The sequence below is a fragment of the Diaporthe citri genome, assembly GCF_014595645.1.
Source record: "Diaporthe citri strain NFHF-8-4 chromosome Unknown scaffold_4, whole genome shotgun sequence".
NCBI lineage: Eukaryota > Fungi > Ascomycota > Sordariomycetes > Diaporthales > Diaporthaceae > Diaporthe > Diaporthe citri.
The window spans coordinates 3854562-3872495 of NW_025064849.1; the positions used below are offsets into that span (position 1 = coordinate 3854562).

The following is a 17934-nucleotide window of genomic DNA, read 5'->3' on the forward strand; positions in this document are numbered from 1 at the left end:
CCCCCTAAATACTCTGATCAACACGCAGATGCTACCTCACCGGATGAAGACCCCCAACATGCTCACTCGTCCAAGTCGCATCAAAATGATCAAGCTCCACCGCGCTCATGGCGTTTGGCCCACCACCGTGCCCACCATGCTTGCTCATCCTCTGCTCCTTCATCTTCCCCGCCTCGCCCCGTGCGGTGAGTTCCTCGCACGCGGGCGTCTGCAGCCTGTCGCGGAATGTGTCGGCCACCCAGATCAGCACCCCGTTGGACCAGCCAAAGCCCACGACCACCTCGTACTCGCCCCCGCTGCCGGCCTCGTTGAGCGACTGGTCCGAGTACTTCTCGAACATCAGCCCGCCGAGGTCCTGCGGCGGGTTGGCCAGCGGGGGCGAGCTCGGGGTCCCGCCGCCTGTTGCGCGCCTTCGTTGGTGCCTCGTCAGCTTTTTGTTCCATGAGAAGTAATTGTTTTTGCCGCGTTCTGTAGCCGGCCCAATATGTGAAAGCATAGCGCAGCGGGTCTCACTCACCAAGTACAATACGCCGAGTCGAAATACCTCTGCCCCAGCCTCAGCGCCAGGTCCTGCGCCCACGCCCAGTCCTCGCCCCCACCACCATCGCCCCAGGCCTCCGCCGTCCGCAGCAGCGCCTCCATCAGAATGTGCATGTGCGGCGGCCACACGCTGGGCTGGTCCCACTGCTGTCCCGAGACGAAATTAGTCGGCGCGATGCCGCCCTGCCGCGAGCCGAGGTACTCGTCGACGCGGGCGAACGCCCTCCTCACGGCCGCCGGGTCCCTGGCGAGGGACCGCGGCGCGGCGCCCGTCCAGAACGGCGACAGCTGCCCGACGTTGAAGACGACCTGCTGGCCCGGCGCCGTCCCGGCCTGCTCGGTGGGGAGGGAGTCCGCGTCCCGCGCCCAGAATACGTCCTGCGATCCCGAGGTCAGGTTGAAGTCGAAGTAGCCGCCCAGCGTCTCGTTCCACATCACGGAGTGCATGGCCTCGCTGCGTGACGCGGCGCGGGCGTCCCACACGTCTGCGCGGGCGTCGGCGGTCGAGTCGGGCGCCTGTCCCTGCCCCTGCCGCTGTCGCAGGAACGCGGCGATGGTGACCTCGTTCCAGTACAGGATGGCGTTCAGCTCCACCGGGATGATGTTGATGATGTTGTACGACGCCAGCGGGAAGTAGGTGTCGTTGGCGGCGACGGTCGGGTCCCTCATGAACCGCGCGCTGAAATCCCAGCCCGACTCGGCGCCTGATGCGAGGTTCCTGCACTGCAGGTCCTTCTCGGCCTGCGTGGTGTTCCTGGCCGGCAAGATCCTGCCATCCGTTGCGTAGTAGGACGCATTGTTGACTTGTGTGTAGTCCTCATAGTAGGACTCTGGCCGTGGCTCGGTGTTGGCGACGTTGTATCTGTTGCTTGTGTGAGTGCCTTGCAAACCGGGCGGCTTACCTTTCCATGTTTTGCGTGGTCCACTTACCGATTCAGCGTGTGGTTCCTGTCCCTGACGGTGACATGGACAGTCCGGTTGGACGTGAAGAATTCGTGCTCCCGGATCAGCAGGGGAATCGCACGATCAAGAATGGTTGCGTCCCCCGTCTGCTCGAGATAAATCCTGACCATCTGCGCCAACAGCGGCGGTTGGGACCGGTTGAGATAGTACACCCTAGCACCATTTGGCACAAAGCCATAGTCTTCGACGAAATCCAGGAAATTCTCAATCTGGTTCCTCGCGATCCCCGTGAAGTTGCCGCCACTGCGCAGCAGCCCGTGCAGAATCCAGTACGAGTCCCAGTAGTAGGGCTCCCGGAAGCGGCCCCCCGCGACGACGAAGGGCCGCTTGATGGGAAGCAGGCTGTTATCACACTCGGCGCAGACGGCGGACTCGTTGACTGACCGCGTCAGGTTGGGCCACAGGTCGATGACGGCCTCGGTGAACTCCCTGTTCACGGCGTTGGCGATCCCGTCGAGGAAACTCGCGTTGACGGCCAGGGACTCTGGGTCTACGGGGATGACCTCATGCCCGGCGGGGCCAAAGTTGTTGCTCAGGAAGTCCAGGAGCTCGCTGTTGTTCTGGAGTGGCTTTGTCAACTGGTCATAAGCGGCTTGGACCTCTTGCAGTGGGACTCTCGTTGGCCTGGAGACCTGTGAGCTGAGACTTCTGTTTCGGGACGGATATGAGACTTACATGTCTACAAAAGTCTTGGAGTCGGCGAATGGCTTGGCCCTTTGGATAGAATCCAGGATATCGCCGTAGCAGTACAGCGCGGAGCTACATGGTGCAATATTTTCTCCATCGTAATAGATCCCGTCGAGTGTTTGGCTGTAGCCCGCAGTAGTAGCAGCGAGCAAGGCTGCTACTTTTCGAAATATTGGCATCGCGAAACATACGACTCCCTATCTAGTTCCATACCGGGCGTGGTGGCCTCGCCGAGTTGGTGTGAGGAGTGGGTTTGCTGAGCCGACAAAGGCGACGAGCGAGGTCTGTCTGATTTGTAGACACAGCCTTTACGAATCGATCCAGACAGAATAGGAACCGTGTAGCTGTGGTGTTTGAAGTACAAGGGGTACGTTTGCATGATCTAAAGCAAACTGTCCAACATCGTGCAACCCGGCGGGCCTTTTTATCTAGTATTAAGCTCACGATGTGGGCAAGTGGGAAACAAGTACACGCCAGCGCCTCCTCTGAACCCATGACGCGAAGGCAATCTCGGAAAGTTTGGAGGTCGGTTAGGTCTTGGCTGAGTATTTATTTGCTTTTTGGGCCAGTCTTGGGTGTGCCTGGCCCTGTGTTTTGCGACCAACACTGACCTGTGCAGGTGAGGCTAGTCTGGGGTTGCGTCTAGGCGCGCGGGTATCGTGAAGTCGACCAACGTCAGATCTAGGGCCGAACTGCAACTCAGGCACGATTGATGCCGGAATTGCACGATTCCATGATCGGTTTCGGCGACCAAGAGGGTGATCACCAAGGTCTAGGACGGGCCAAGATTCGACTTCTGCAGCTTGGAGGGGCGGAGTTGGCAGGCCAAGGAACTTGTTAGAAGACCCGGCAGAGGGGGGTTGAGGATTATAGCCATAGTTCAATCTTCATTTAACGGTGTCATGCCTGGCTTGGTGCACGGCTGGGGATTGGCGATCAAGTAGACATAAGCTCATGGCTAGGACAAGGCTTGGGGGTCCAATACGAGGCGCTGCGGGGGCGGCCCGGTAGGAGGCAGCTGGGGACCCGGACGCCACGCCATCAGCCCAGGAGACGACGACCCGTTCGACAGACTGGCTGTTCGTCCAATGTTGCAGGGCCAGAACACTCAACGGAGCATCACGTCCTTGGCTTGCTGTGGTAGTCTGGCTGCATCGACACAAACATGTGTATATTCCAGAGTATAGCGTCTACTTGTAAAGCGCCTTGTCGCTGCCCCCGTTAGCAGCCGTTACCCCCTTGCCCTTCTCGGCCATGATGGTCTTGAAGATGGCCTCCAGCCGGGGCACCACGACGTCGGCGTTCTGGTAGCTCTGGTAGTGGCAGATGATCCTGCCCCCGAGCAGCCGCAGGCCCCGCTCCCTGCCCAGCTCCGCGATGCGCGCGTCGCTGCAGCCGGCGTCCTTGAGGTCGAGCCACACCATGTTGGTGTGCGGCGGGTACGTGAGCCGCCCGCCCATCCCCGTCCACATCTTGGCCACCTGCGCCGCCATCTCGTGCGACTTCCGGAGCAGGCCGTCCTTGCCGCTCGGGTCGCTGCCGAACGTCTCGTCCACCGCCACGCGCGCGGCCGCCGCCACCACGCCGGACTGCCGGAGCCCGCCGCCGATGCTCTTGCGCGTCCACCGCGCCTGCTTGATGGTGCTCTTGGTCCCGAGGAGGATGCTCCCGATCGGCGCGCCCAGCCCCTTGGAGAAGCACAGCGTCATGGTGTCAAAGCACTCGGCGAAGTCCTTGATGCTCCCTGCGCCCGACGCTGCCACCTCCCACAGGCGCGCGCCGTCGAGGTGCATCTTGATGCCGTGCTCCCTCGCCCACTTGGAGATGCGCTGGACCTCCGACAGGGGCATCAGCATCCCGTTCAGGGTGTTCTCCAGCGAGATCACCCGTGTCGGGCAGGTGTGCACGTTGTCGTCGATGTGGGCCTGCTCCTGGATGTCCTCGAGAGTGAGGTGGATGCCGTTGCTTGGCCGTACACATTCCAGCATCGCGCCGGTGAGGGAGGACACGCTGTAGACGGTGAGCCATGATGATAACCAGGGAAACTCTTTGAGTCTGTTCCACCTACCCTCCAGCCTCGTACACGACGATATGGGAACGGTGATCACAGAGAACCCCGTGGGGAGGCTGGGTCAACAGAGACCTCAGCGCGACCTGGTTGCCCATAGTGCCTGATAGCATCAGGAGGCCAGCCTCCTTGCCGGCGAGGGCGGCGCAATGAGCTTCCAGGTCAATAGTCGTAGTATCTTCCTCGAAGACATCGTCTAGCAGAGTGCAATTGGCAATGGCAGCCAGCATCGACGGCGTTGGCGTTGTCTGGGTGTCACCTGGTATATAGGTCAGGGTCTCGTCCACAATAGTCCAAAGGCCTTCATGTTGCCACTTACTGCGCAGGTCGCAACCAGCGGCGCCCCGATAGCCGATCCATGCGTTTTGCTCTTTTGCCGCGGGCATTTTGGAATTTGCAAGTGGAGCGTCTGATGTGCTGTAGGCGCGGCTTGATAGTTGACGGTGGTGTTGGAGGATTGGTATTGTGTACGGTGAAGCGTGGCGACATGTCCTAGCTGTATATGTAACGCCTCGTCGAAGAACGCGGGGGAACCGGTCCGGTCCCGGCCATCGTATCGTGCCGCATGATAGACTCATGGTCATGCCGTGCTGTACCGGTCCTGTGCTCTTCCTGAACACCCGGATCTTGCTCGAAGATGCTCAATCGCGCAAGGTTTGGGGGCTGATCAGTCCGTCCCCTTTCGGAAGACATCCGGGAACCAACTGAAGATGCTGGGCCGGTGGCATGCATGCGGGAGGATAGCGCCTGCGGAACCCGGTTCCCAAGCACAGCAGCATCTCCTTCGATTTGTGGACCCTCTGCCTAAGCTCTCGGACACCACTTCACATCGACTAGACTACGCAGACTACGTGGTCACCAGTGGACGATATCGGATCACATCTGACGCATCACTTGCATGTTGAGAATTGGAGGCGGCTCAACAGTCGCGAGGTGAGATCGGTGCAACCTAGGCAACTTGGAGACATGAAACCCGGGCGCAGGAAACACCCACCCCAACGGAGACCACAAGCTATCTATTCCTAAGGAGGATGCCTCCCTCTATCTTCACCTCTGCAACAACGAGACCCTCCAGCATTGAGCTCCAATTCTCTTCCCAGGCCATTATCAGCCGTGTCCGGATATCTTTCACGACAAATCCAGCAATTTCTCCCTCTTCAGTTCGTTCAGCACTCCTCGATCTTCTCTGATCTGATGTCACACCTGCGTAGTCTACCTTTCCACTCCTGCACCGGACGAGTGTGATCGCGATGCGACGACTCATCCAGGCGTCCAGTCCACCATTCCATTAGATAAACCTCATGCACATGAGCTCGGCAGTCAAACCTTCGCACTTGTATCACCACAGGACGCACACACGGCTTCCGGACGACGACGCCCGGACTGTCACGCTGCTGGGGTGTCTGAAGGCCTATGCCGACAGTAGCCGTATCAAGTGCCTTTCGTCGACAAATGCCCGTGTCATCGTCGCCGTGGTAGCAAGGTGTTGAGGCCTTCTGAAGCCGTACACCTGCCTTTAACGGGTTGGCTCTGAGATCGAGTTCGCACGTTGGGGAAAACGTGTCTCGCCTGCGCCATCATCGGCCTCCTTCGCATCCACCGTCTTCATTCGCGGACAGAAGGCCAGCCCATCAAGTCTTCTTCTCTTTTGTGAGATACACTTTGCGAGACATGCGTGTCCTCGGAGTAAACCACGTCAATGGACCATGACCGCCCAAGTTCACATCGAATATCTGCCGCACTTGTGCCCGGGCGGCGTCGATTCGGTGCTAAGCTCCCGGAGACAGCTACAGCCTCCTCGTGCAACTGCAGACTTCGACAGATGCGAAGCAAAACTCAACGTTACTTCCATTCTCAGTTGTGATCGAGAGAAGCACTGTGTCTTCTTGATGGGTTCCAAAAAAAAAAAAAAAAAAAAAGGGGGGGGGGGACTTTCTTCGCTGACAGGCGTACAGGCGTACAAGTGTCACACACCTTGAAGCATGGCCGGGCACGCCTACCGCATCAGCTTGGCATGCCACGGGCTAAACTGTCAGAAGATTCCATCTCCGCGATTATGTCAATGCTTGAACGTCTCCGGAAAACACATTCTCATTACTAAAATTGCGAGCAGGCCCAGAGTCGCACAGACGTGCTCCAGGACGGCAGGCACGACGCTGCGTTCGACGCCCGTACTTAGTTTGAGTGGGTTCAAACGCCTCAAAAGTATTCATTTTGAAGTACTTGCCTGGCTTCAGAGTTGGTGTACCATCCTCCTACTTTTGATACTCTGAGGAAGGCATCAGGCAAACCTGGGATCTCGCCGAATGACTCCTTCGGGGAAAGAGGTGCGAGTGCCTTGGACTTACACACGCCATCTCAACGCTACACAATTTTGGACTGAAGCTTTGCCATAGCGATACAGCAACAACTGAGACTCAGTGCTACTAGTTCCTGCATTTTCTTCCTTCTGAGCCTCTGCGCATTCCTACTAAATATTTCGAGTGATTGACAAACTTGTACTCCATGACGGAGCCAGGCCCCCTGTGCTCGGCGAGCTGGCTCAACATCCTAGAGGTGAAATGACACGACACAGCAGGGCTGGCAAGAATGGTCAGGTTAATCTACCAAAGAATTGTTATAAAAGGGCTGTCTTATGTGAGTTTCGACATGTATTCTGGCATAAAGAAATTGGGCAGGAACCTGACATGTCACATACAATTGTGAGCCATCACCTGTGAGCTTGGCCCCTGATTCTGTGATTCCAACGGCATCTCTCATCTATCCTTGGTCTGGAAGGCATATAAAGCCCAAATTGAAGGATAACTCAGCTATTTGTCCATCAACTCTTCCAGTGCCATATATCAAGTGCAGGTGCGTGGCTTGCCTCTCATGCAGAAAATCCTCCCTTTCTTCGGAATTGCCCCTGAGTCCAGAGTTCAAACTCACACCATGATGCAGTGTCATCTGCTCCAGAACGCGCTCTCCACACAGTCTATACCCGACTCAATTGTTTTCTTATCTAGGTAGCTGCCTAGGTATGGGTTAAGAGTTTGCTTTCCTGGTGGTATCTAGACAGCTACAGGGTACCCCCGGCAGACGTGCAGCAGTTGGAGACGACTTACAACCACATCGCAGCCCGCTACACTTGGCAAGCATCTTCCGAGACTGCGTCCTGTTCGGTGAGGTTGACGATGCAGAACATCCGAATCTTTTTTTTTTTAAACAAGAAAAAATTCTCAAGATACCATTCTGCGACGTGATCAGCTCTCTGGGCGCCGAAGTTGTTCTCGCCCGGCCTGCAGCTCGCGAGGGAATCTCGTCTCAGGCCCCCCGGACATCACATCACCTCGGAAACCACTGCCCCTGCAGCAGGCACCCTCGCACCGGCGGGCACCACCTTCTGCACATCCCCCCATCCATCATCAACTAGACGTGTCTTCATCCAGAAACACGTTCCCCTTGGCCCAAGTTACCTTCTGCACTTATTCTGCATCAAGTTGACCCAGATTCCTACCAGCAGGGGCCAGCATCTCATCACTCCCGAGATCCCCAGCCTCCACCACCACTGGTCATCTCAAAACATCATCCGGCGTGACAACTACCGGGACAACATCAAGACAACATCAACACGTAAGTTCTACCTTCCATATGCCCCAAGAAACAATACGGTTTGCATCTGGTGTGGCTCTCAGCAGCAAGCCAGACGTGTCCCGGACCCGGGCTGCCTTCCTGATCCAATCACAACAGTTCCGGCCCGGGGAAGGACCAAAGTTCCCTCAGATTCGTTAAACTGACACAGAAGCCGCGAATCAGGACGGTCAGTGGAACTGAGGCTTCTCAATATGGCACAGCTTGTTCAGCCTACGGGCGGCAACGCGCCTGCTGCCACCGATGACATGGCTCCTCACGAGTTTGGCGCAAGAGTGAAGTGGATCAAGGACAAGAAGATGGCCGCCCAGCGCTTCGCTGTGGCTAGCAAGAGGACCGGATGCGTCCCTGACCTGGACGACGACAAGCTTTCCAAGCAGCTAGCGAAGACCACGCTTCTTCTCGACCACCTGGGCGAGGATGACACCCAGATGTCGCCGTTGCTCAACCGCGCCGCAGGTATTGAGGCGTGGCTCGGCATGTTCAACGATCCAGCGTTCCATTTTCCAGACGACACCAAGCAGCGCGCCCAGATGCTCCTCCAGCGCTTCCAGGGCGAGAACTGGGGAGCACCGGCTGCGGCGGTGGTGAACAACTCCTCCAACTCTGATTCCGCCGAGGAAGCCGCTTCCCCGACCACGCCTGCTGCGACTTCTGCGACTGCTGCAACTTCTGCGCCTGGCAATGCTACTGCCACTGTCAGAAACCCTCCCGCTAACCACCGTATCTGGGGCCGTGACGGAATCATGCGCGGCATCTTACCGAGTAAGCACGCGTCCTACTCCTGCTGCTTATGCGTGCTTATTCTGTGTTTCGGAGACGTAGCAAGTTGCTAACACTTACACCAGAGGTGTCGGGCGGCATCGTCCGGAGCCGCAGCATTGACCCCGATTATGATCGTCGTCGCTCAGCCAAGGTCCTTGGTGACAACGGCCTGGCCGCGGGTGACTGGTTTCCCTACCGGCTCTGTGCACTGCGGGATGGAGCTCACGGTGAGTCCCAGGCTGGAATTTCTGGCGTCGACGATGGCGCGTGGAGCATCGTCGTGGCCGGAGCGTACGAGGGAGTAGACGAAGAGTAAGGCATCCACCCCCCCCCTCCCTTTCGTGATACCTGAGACAAAAATCAGCTAACATCAACACCAAAGCCGCGGCGACGTGATCTGGTACTCGGCCCCCGGTAGCGCCGACAACGAGAATAGAAATGAGGCGCAAACCACCTCAGGCACCGGCTGGCTCCAGAGGTCTCTCGCCACGCGCAACCCCGTCCGCGTCCTCAGGGCCGCCAACAAGAAGTCGGCATACGCGCCCTCATGCGGCATCCGCTACGATGGCCTGTACGTGGTCGTCGCGCAGGACACAAGCCACAACGACAAGGGCGGCCTCTTTATCCGGTACCTCCTGGAGCGCCTGCCCAACCAAAAGCCCCTCAAGGATGTCATGCTCGATTCTCCGACCGCTCAGCAGATGGCGGATTTCACACTTGCCAAAGATCTGTGGTGAGCTCACCCTGCCGTCATTTCGAAAGCTGGAGCATGTGTGTATCATTAAGGGGGCTGCAATACTTATAGGAGTTTTGCAAACACCTAAGCACATCTGAGTTTTGCCCATTAGGGTTTTCTCATCTTAGCCTGGAAATCCTTCTAATTGAGGGTTCCAAATATAGGCATAACAACTGGCATGGTTTGCAACCAAGGCACATATCAGCCTTAAGTTTTGCCTTTTTCAGCCTTACTTCACAGCCCACACCTTTTCCCTTCCCAATCAATCAGTCGACACTTGGTCGCAACGGAGAGGACCGTAACACGAGCGACCTAGACAGCTTGGCAATGATTTGGACGAAAACTGCGAAAACTTTTCGGATGGAAGGGGATTTGAAAGCCGGCGAGCTTTTTTCAGGTTTTGAGGTTTGGCTTTCCAAGCTTGGTTTTGGGGCATCTTGCCAATTTTGGACTTCTGCCACTGAGCATCCCACGGGGGGTTGAGGAGTTACCGGCGTTTGCATGGGCGAGGACCCCATCAGAATCTTGCCTTTCGAGAATGTTTCCCCGGCATCACTGTACTTGTACGAAACAAAAACATACCCAGGTAGTCCACAGACTTGCTAATGAACATCAACATGAGATGCTTTGGTTTTTGATTGGAGAAGTCTTGAATCAAGCCTTGATTTGCTAATCTGAACCGAAAAGAATAACCGCCCACCACCAACCGGTGAGCAACAAAACCAGCTTCTAATGTACAGCGCATCCTTGCAAGTATGAAATGTCTTTTTTTGCAGTCTCTCGTCTTCGATGCCATACGTTCGATCCGATGGGACCTATGACGAGAACCAACGCGGGAACCTCAGCGGCTGGTACAGCTCTAAGTGACTGGGACGGAGAGGAAACGCTTCTGAAATATCACAAACCCTAACAGGGGTCCTCCAAGGCTTTAGTAGTTCAGCTCCCCGCCGCCACCGCCGCTGGCCTGGTCCAGGTCTTCGTAGCTCTTCAGCGTTCGTCCCTGGATGGCCTCGCGAGGCCCGACGGCTGCACCGCCACCGGCACCATCCCCCCAGCGACCTCCACGGTTGGGGCGGCCACCACCCATCATGCCACCGCCCATCCCCCCATCAAAACGAGGGTTCCGTGGCCGGTCGTAGGGGTTGGATCGGTTGTTGTTGTAACCTCTCCCGGCAGAGTTGAAAGCTCCACCACGGCGGACGGGGCCACCTCCGCGGTCATCCCCTCCGCTGGACTGGCTCCAGTTTGCGGGGCTGCCCATGGCGCCCGCAAACATCTGCTGGAAATTCGGCATGGGAGGGAACCCCATAGGCAGCATGTTGTTCAGACCATAATTCCCAAGGTTAAATCCTCGCGGCGTACCTGTTGGCGCCTGACCATTCGCCGGCGGGAAGTGACCATTGGAATTGGCGTCGGTTCGCGACGGCGCGATGTGAGCCGGGTCAATCACGTACGCATTAATTAGCTCATACTGGGTGTATGTTAGCAGTCAGTCTCCGCAGATGAGACCAAGCGTTGACTTACGTCTTGTTTGAGACTATCCAACCAATCCACGTGTCGCTTCTCAACGTGCTTGCGCCAGAAGTGCTCCTCCTTGAAGAGCTTTTGACACTCAGGGACCTTGCACCGCCACTTGTGCTCGTCCTCTTGCTTCACGAACTTGGCCATCTCCTCACTCACAGCTTCGTCGATGAGCTTACCACCAAGCTTTCGAATGTCGACGGAATCTGGCTCCAGGATCTGTTTGATCTTATCCTCAAATGTCTTCACCCAGTTGTAGGCGCGCTGGAGTTGTTGTTCAGACTTGCTGACATTCCTGAATTTGCGGTCTGGCTCAGTAGTCTCGCCTTCCTCAAGTTCAGCGGTATCTGGGCGCTTCTTGGGCAAAGGCTCGCCAAGAGCACTGGCGCGGGCGACCTCCTTCGCTGCAGAAGACAGTGTGCTCCTGGGACGACGAAGGTGACCTCCAGGGCACTTCCGAGTCAACTCATGAACCGAATCACTCTCGAAAACGCAGAAGAAGCAGAAGTTGAAAACGCGTCGCAAATACTCAATAAGGAGGTCAAGCTGCTTCTTCTTCGTCAAAAGCTCCTCATCGTCGACCTCGTCATCGTCAATGGCACCCTCGTCTTCATCATCTTCGTCTTCAGGCTCGGGCTCTTCCCCTTCGTCCATAGCCTCGTCGAGGTTGACTGAACGCTCCTTCTTGACCTTCTCCTTCTTGACTGCGGAAGTGATCGCAGGTTGCAGACGGCCGGTATTTCTCAGCTCATCAACCTTCTCCTCCACCTTAAGGACAGCGTTGAAATCGGAGCCATAATCTGCCTCAAATTTGTTTACGAGCTGATAGACAAGAGACAGATCCTTGTCGATACGCTCCGGAGCTGAGAAAAGGTCCCACAGTGCCTTCTTGCGCGGGTTGGCGGGCGGGTTATGCACACCAACATGACACACGAAGTCGCCCCTGACCTCGTCTTTGACGGTCTTGCTGTTGATGGCTTCCAAAGCCTTGTCCGCAGTAGAAAGCGACGCGCCAGGGCTCTTGACCTTGATGTCGCCATCCTCGTCTTCTTCTTTCGGGTCTGCGCGATCGATGATGGTCCCAGTCTCAGCAGCCGGGTGAAGCATGATCCAACCGATGCGATGGTACCGTTTCGACGGGTTCGGGTCGCTGAGTGAGAGCCATTTGAAGCCGCCCTCTTCCTCTCCAAGATGCTCCTTGCAAAACGCCTCCAGATTTTGACGGCTCACACTAGGAGCAATCGTCTTGATGAGGAGGGTTGGCTGAAAGAGATTCTCATCACGGAGGTCGGAGCTCGTGGCGGGGACCAGGTCTCCAACACCCAGGACTTCGTTCGCTGCGGTGGCTTCACCCTCCTCCTTCTCGATGATACCGCCGGCGCCGTTGCTCTCACTCTTGGGGATGCCCTCCAAGGTAAACTCATCGAAGGTGCCGGATTCAAGATCTTGCTCCCATTGGGTGTACTGGCCCTTTCGGAACTCGGTGAGTTGGGCCTTTAGGGGATCTCTGACCTCGGGAACGTAGCGCTCACGGAACCACTGCTCGTCTTTGTGTTGCTGAACAAAGGTCTTGGCCATCTTTGCCTGCAGGCTTTCCTTGTACGAGTCATACGCGGCCTGGATCTTAGCCTTCTCCTTGTCGCGCTCCTCCTGGGTGTTGGCACGGACACGGTCGGGCTCCCGGCGGCGACCAGTACGCTGGCGTTCCTTCTCTTCTTTGACCTTCTCATTCAACCTCCACCACTCGCCAAAGTAGGAGAACCCTACTTGGTAAGGCAGCTTCAGGGGATCTTGGATAGGGTTGGCCGCCACAGGTTGAGGCGCAGTGGCCTCCTGCCCAGGGACATATCGATCAATGTTGGCTGGTGGAGACGTGATGCGGCGCCTGTCGTCCCTGTCACGAGGCGGGTAGTCTTCTCTGCGGTTTCTGGGCTCATAGCGGTCGACGGGCAGGGGGGATCGAGAGCGGTTGGACCGACGCCGGTCATGGCCTGTGAAACCAACAGTAAGTACGTGTTGCGAAGGGTCGACAGAACAAAAAAAGGTTGAGGCAGGCATTGTTCAGCCAGCTCACGAATCCAAAGTGATGCACTGCCAGCTGTGCCGATCATTAGACAATGAACCCAGTGACATACCAGGAGATCTCCCGCGGTAGAAGCTATCGTCGGCCCTATCCATCTTTCTGGAGTCATCGCGGGTCCAGGTCCTGTCTCCCGGCGAGCGGACGGAGTCTCTGTAATAGGAATCCATTGCGCTTGAGCTGTCGTGTTCCCTCGAGCGACGCGTGTGAGGCGCTTCAACCAACAGGTAGGGCCGGATGAGGAATTGGCGGCGGGACTGGTCAGGTTATATCAGGCACTTGTCGGAGACTAGAGGAATGAGGAAGCCTAATGTTTGGCGACGTGATTGCCGTTAGAGAAAACATTCTGACCAGGACAGTTTGAAAAGAAGAATGAAGGTGGTTCTGAAGACAGCAGGAGGGCTGAGCGATTGGATGAGAAGACCAGCAGCAACGCAGATTCCGTCCGTAGCAAACGATGATGAGGTAAGAGGACAAGAAGTGGAAAATGGTGGCTTGCTGCTTGACAAGACAAGCAAATGATGATCAATGCGACAAGTGGGCGGGTGGGCAAGAAGCAGAGCTGAAGCTATCGTCTTGGGGACATGGCAAGAAACGGGGGGGAGTGATTCCACGAGGGGGGACCGAAACTCAACGGAAAAGGTAGAACGAACAATCGGTAAGAGTGTGACTGCGCAACCAAAAATGCGAGTCGGGATGCAGGCGCTGCGTTGTTGCGAGATACAGCAGCTGGCCGTCCTCTCGTCCCAGGAGTGGATGTCCAGGGAGGTAGGTCTGGTCTGGTGGTTGAAGGAGAGAGGAGTCGGCGGGCCACGCCGCCAGACCAACAAGAGCCGCCGACCTGGGGCTAGCGCCGTCTGACATAAGCGCCAGCCCACCTCAAAGACACACGCCTAGCCTAGTCGGTGCTACGGCATCTACAGTACTAGAGTACCTAGTCGAGGTACCCACCGAGGTTCCTGCATCTATGTTCATCTCGGAATGCCATGGTTACGAGACAGCATTCTGCTTCTTTACCACGGAATTGAACGGTATCCTCGATGGCAATTGACGCTGCTTTTGAGGTAGGTAGCTTTGTAGGTCAAACTTTCCCCCGAAGAAGGCAAAAGAATCTATTGCCAAGCTCAATTGCTGCTTGTAATTGCTCGAGACTCACATGCTTCGTTGCATGTCGTCATACAAGCCCGCAAGGACCGGATAGTACTGAGCTTCTCTCGAGTCTCACCACTATCGCCTGTTCACTTCCCCAACAACACCCTTCTCACATATACAGAAGAAGGCCTCGCAGCAACGGTTCACATCACTTGCAGGACTGAAATCAGTCACAGTTGCGACCATGACGACCTACATACCGGCCCTGACGATCCCCCACGGCGTCTTCGCCAACCCAGCCGCCTCCATCCTCCTCCCCATCGGCCTGGGGACGGTGGTTGGATATAGTACTCGCCGTGAGCAACCCACACACGCAACATGCTGACCCTGTCTGTTGAGCGACAACCCGTTCTGACAACCGCACAGCAAAGGAGACACAAAAGACCTACCAAACGATCAAGCAGCCCCCCTTCCGCCCACCACCCTACGTCTTCGGCCCAGCATGGACGATCCTCTATGGGCTGATGGGCTACGCCGCCCACCGCGCCATCACCGCCGGCCTAAGCCCCCTGACGTCCACGCCGCAGCTGATCAAGGACACGAAGCACTCCGCGACGCTGTACACCATCCAGCTCGGCCTCAACCTGGCGTGGATGCCGCTCTTCTTCGGCCTGAAGCGCCCCATCGAGGCCACCGTTGACATCGTCGCTCTGCTGGGGCTCAACGTCTACCTCACCAACCTCTGGTGGCCCATTGACAGGGTTGCTGCCTACTGCATGGTGCCGTACCTGGGATGGCTGAGCTTCGCGACGTATCTGTGCTCCGGGGCTGGGTACCTGAACGGGTGGAGCTTCAAGGAGAAGGACCTCAAGAAGGAGTGAGTCGGCTGAGCTGAGACTGTCGCGGTATCTCAAGGACGCTGAGGGACGCCAATTGTATATTGTGCCCGAAGTTGAGGTTTCAAAGATCCACTTCTGCTGTTGGCCTAATGCGCTCCTCTCACATCATTCGTTACCCATTAAGCATGAGCATGGTTATTTCGAGGTAATTGGAATTGTGCACGAAGCATGTTTAAAAAAAAAAAAAAACTACAAGATTTTTTCATTCGGCTTGATGTCATCTAAAACGCGGCATCCGTCTATCTGTGTCCTGTACTCTATCCCAAATCCCCCCAAATGAGAAAATCAACCGTAATTGTGTGGGCCTCGCCCAACAACCTATGCCATCTAACTCTCTGCGTGATTTATGTCTGGGTGTCCATTTCATGAAAGCGGCACGTACTTCTTCAACCCATCAAACACCATGAAAATGAACGCCGAGCTCGGTGCTGACCTCAAGCATGTGATGCCGCACCCTCTGTAACAGCCCCTCAGCCCGGCCTGCTGCCACAGGGCTACCGCCTCCCCCCAGAACGACCTCCTGATGGTCGACCCGCCGCTGGGGCTCGTCTGCATGCGCGACTTGATCGTGTCCGCGGGGAAGAAGAGGAAGTTGTAGGCCACGCCCGCGGAAGCGCCCGCCAGGGCCTGCTGCCACAGCGGCAGCGGGTTGGCCAGCATCTCGTCCCTTTGCGCCTGCGACTTGGCCTTCTTCAGGTTCTGGTGCATAAAGAATTTGGAGGTGGTCTCCTTGGAGCCGAACCACGCCGCGCACCCTCCCGCCTCCCGGATCAGCGTCCCCATCTGGCCGTGCCAGAACCCGAGGAATCCGTCGTTTCGGAAGACTTCCCTAATGACGTTCAGGGGCTTCAGCGGCGCCCTCTTGGGCGCCCCGGCCTCGTGCTCCGGCACCTGGATCTTGCACTTGACGAGCTCGATGGGCGTGAGGACGAAGGATGTGAAGATGCCAGAAAAGGCTCCAGTCAAAAACAGCGCCGGGAGGGGCATCGGCGCATCACGGGGGCAGAACCCGGTCTTGTATAAAGTCTCCCGCCCTATTCGCTCGAAGAAGAACAGGCTGCTGTTCTCCGCCGCTGCACCCACAAGCGGCGCGCTGATGCCGCGGTACAGGCCGAGGAGGCCATCTGCCTTGATGGACTGGCGGAAGCAGTCCAGAGGCCCTTTGTAGCGTAGAGGAAGGTGGTCCGGCTGTGACTGGAGCCGGACTTTGACCGTATCGAAGGGGTACTCGATATATTTGCCAACTATGCCGGCGACCTGGAGGTGTCGGTTAGCACACAGAACACAGAGTCGTGGGGGGTTGGACGGTGCATACCGATCCATACAAGATGTCCTCGATAGACTCCATTGCTGCCGTTCGTGTCTTGGCGTCCAAGGGTGCAGTAATGGAGGCCGGCCGAGGCGTATCCATAGCCATTTGAGTCGAGGTCATATTGGTTGTTGTGTCGGGAGAAAGCTATGCAGCCGGTGGCTCGAGAGTCGTGGGGGAGAGTCGTCTGGAGCCTGAGTAGGCCTTATTGAGTCGGTCAGTCAATGCGCGTTTTACTGGACGGTTGTACAGTCAATTTGGCGGGTATGCGCAGCTGCGCAGCCGGCGTTGGATGGCGAGGAGCGCTGATGGTAGCTGCCAGGAAAGGGGCAAGCAGACCTTCACGAGCCGGGGGCCGCACCCAGCTCACGCTGTCGCAAATGCACGCAGCCAACGGCGCACCGAGAAGATGATGAGTGGTTGGACTAAGTGGGAGGACAGAAGGACGAGCAGGGTAGTTTCGAGAAGGGGGGGGAGGGTTGGTGACCAACTTTAAGGATAAATGCAGGCCGGAAGCGGGCCAGGCCCTGCGCAGTCACCGCTCGTCAAGTTCGGCCTCCAGGTTCGACCGACAATTGGCGGGGGCAGTTGGGGGCACATGGCTCAGAGAATGCCGAAGCTCCTGGAGGGGAGCGGTAGTTCAGGTCATTGGGCTCGTGTTCACGCCGTATTGTACGAGTAGCGTATGGAGAGAGTAGGTTGCGCGAGATTTTGTGTCCCCGTTCCTCGCGCCGGCGAGCCTATGATGAAGCGTCGGGCTGATGCGGGCGCGGGCGCCAAGCCGCAAACTCTTCGGATCTGATAAGATTTCCTGCTTTATCAGATGCGAATTTGCGCGGGGCAAGGGCGATCGGAGTGGGTTCCTCATGGCCCCGTTCGGTCCAAGGATCGCGTGCGACTTAGACCAGGGGCCTCAAGACACTTTTTACTAACGGTTTAATAATAGGAATACGATTAAAAATACTGTGACATTCAGACTGGGCTTCTGTATTCATTTTAAAATCGGCCCCATCTTTTCGACTTGGTGAAATCAGTTTCAAGAATTTACGACAGGAGTTTCTTTCAGCCACAGTGCTTGCCTTCTTCCCTCCTCTCAAACCACGTCCCTGGTCTCTCACCTACCAGCTCCTAACACCTAGGTAGCTCTCAGGTACCCCAAATGTCGATGCATGACTAGTCCAGCACGCACTCTTTCCCGTGAGACAACCTCCTCTTGGGTAATCAGATTACCTGTAGATTTCGTCTAGGTAGATTTCGCCTGCCCTGGCTTTCTCATCCTTTTCTCTATAACCTCGAAAACCCAGTCGGCCTTCCTTCTGCATGCATGGTGTATGACCGAGGCCCGTCAAGGGATTGTGAAGCATCCCGTGAATAAATGGAGCAAGACACGGTGTCCAGGAAGCACTGAGGTCTGTGTGCTTTGGTACGAGACGGCCAGTCACATCTGCCGCATCTCTTGGAACAAGGTCGTCGTGTATCTCGAGTAATGCGTGACAAAAGACCCAACGTGACGGAGCATCCGATTACGATTGCCCAGAGTTCCATGTCTCCCTAATCAATTCCCATGGATAATCTGCAGGGTCGGGATGCAAATTTGGATCACGTATCCAATTCACATATGCCAGCCACTTCCAGCCCCTCGGC

The 17934-nt window shown here is 56.6% G+C and overlaps 5 protein-coding genes across 5 annotated transcripts; 2 read left to right on the forward strand and 3 right to left on the reverse strand.

Moving 5' to 3' along the window:
* Positions 1 to 31: 31 nt before the first annotated feature.
* Positions 32 to 4644, reverse strand: INS49_010208 (uncharacterized protein; the record flags this gene model as incomplete). Its single annotated transcript, XM_043170934.1, has 7 exons — positions 32 to 410; positions 518 to 1402; positions 1471 to 2127; positions 2179 to 2262; positions 3385 to 4200; positions 4259 to 4517; positions 4578 to 4644. The coding sequence occupies 7 exons, from the start codon at positions 4642 to 4644 to the stop codon at positions 32 to 34; spliced, it is 3147 nt and encodes a 1048-aa protein (XP_043025499.1).
* Positions 4645 to 8082: 3438 nt separating this feature from the next.
* On the forward strand, positions 8083 to 9390 carry INS49_010209 (uncharacterized protein; the record flags this gene model as incomplete). Its single annotated transcript, XM_043170935.1, has 3 exons — positions 8083 to 8653; positions 8737 to 8965; positions 9036 to 9390. The coding sequence occupies 3 exons, from the start codon at positions 8083 to 8085 to the stop codon at positions 9388 to 9390; spliced, it is 1155 nt and encodes a 384-aa protein (XP_043025500.1).
* A 927-nt stretch (positions 9391 to 10317) lies between these two features.
* INS49_010210 (uncharacterized protein) lies at positions 10318 to 13160 on the reverse strand (the record flags this gene model as incomplete). The annotated part of the gene is made up of 3 exons (XM_043170936.1): positions 10318 to 10860; positions 10914 to 12901; positions 13046 to 13160. The coding sequence occupies 3 exons, from the start codon at positions 13158 to 13160 to the stop codon at positions 10318 to 10320; spliced, it is 2646 nt and encodes an 881-aa protein (XP_043025501.1).
* Positions 13161 to 14326: 1166 nt separating this feature from the next.
* Positions 14327 to 14963, forward strand: INS49_010211 (uncharacterized protein; the record flags this gene model as incomplete). The annotated part of the gene is made up of 2 exons (XM_043170937.1): positions 14327 to 14438; positions 14509 to 14963. The coding sequence occupies 2 exons, from the start codon at positions 14327 to 14329 to the stop codon at positions 14961 to 14963; spliced, it is 567 nt and encodes a 188-aa protein (XP_043025502.1).
* A 381-nt stretch (positions 14964 to 15344) lies between these two features.
* On the reverse strand, positions 15345 to 16413 carry INS49_010212 (uncharacterized protein; the record flags this gene model as incomplete). Its single annotated transcript, XM_043170938.1, has 2 exons — positions 15345 to 16238; positions 16297 to 16413. The coding sequence occupies 2 exons, from the start codon at positions 16411 to 16413 to the stop codon at positions 15345 to 15347; spliced, it is 1011 nt and encodes a 336-aa protein (XP_043025503.1).
* Positions 16414 to 17934: the final 1521 nt, after the last annotated feature.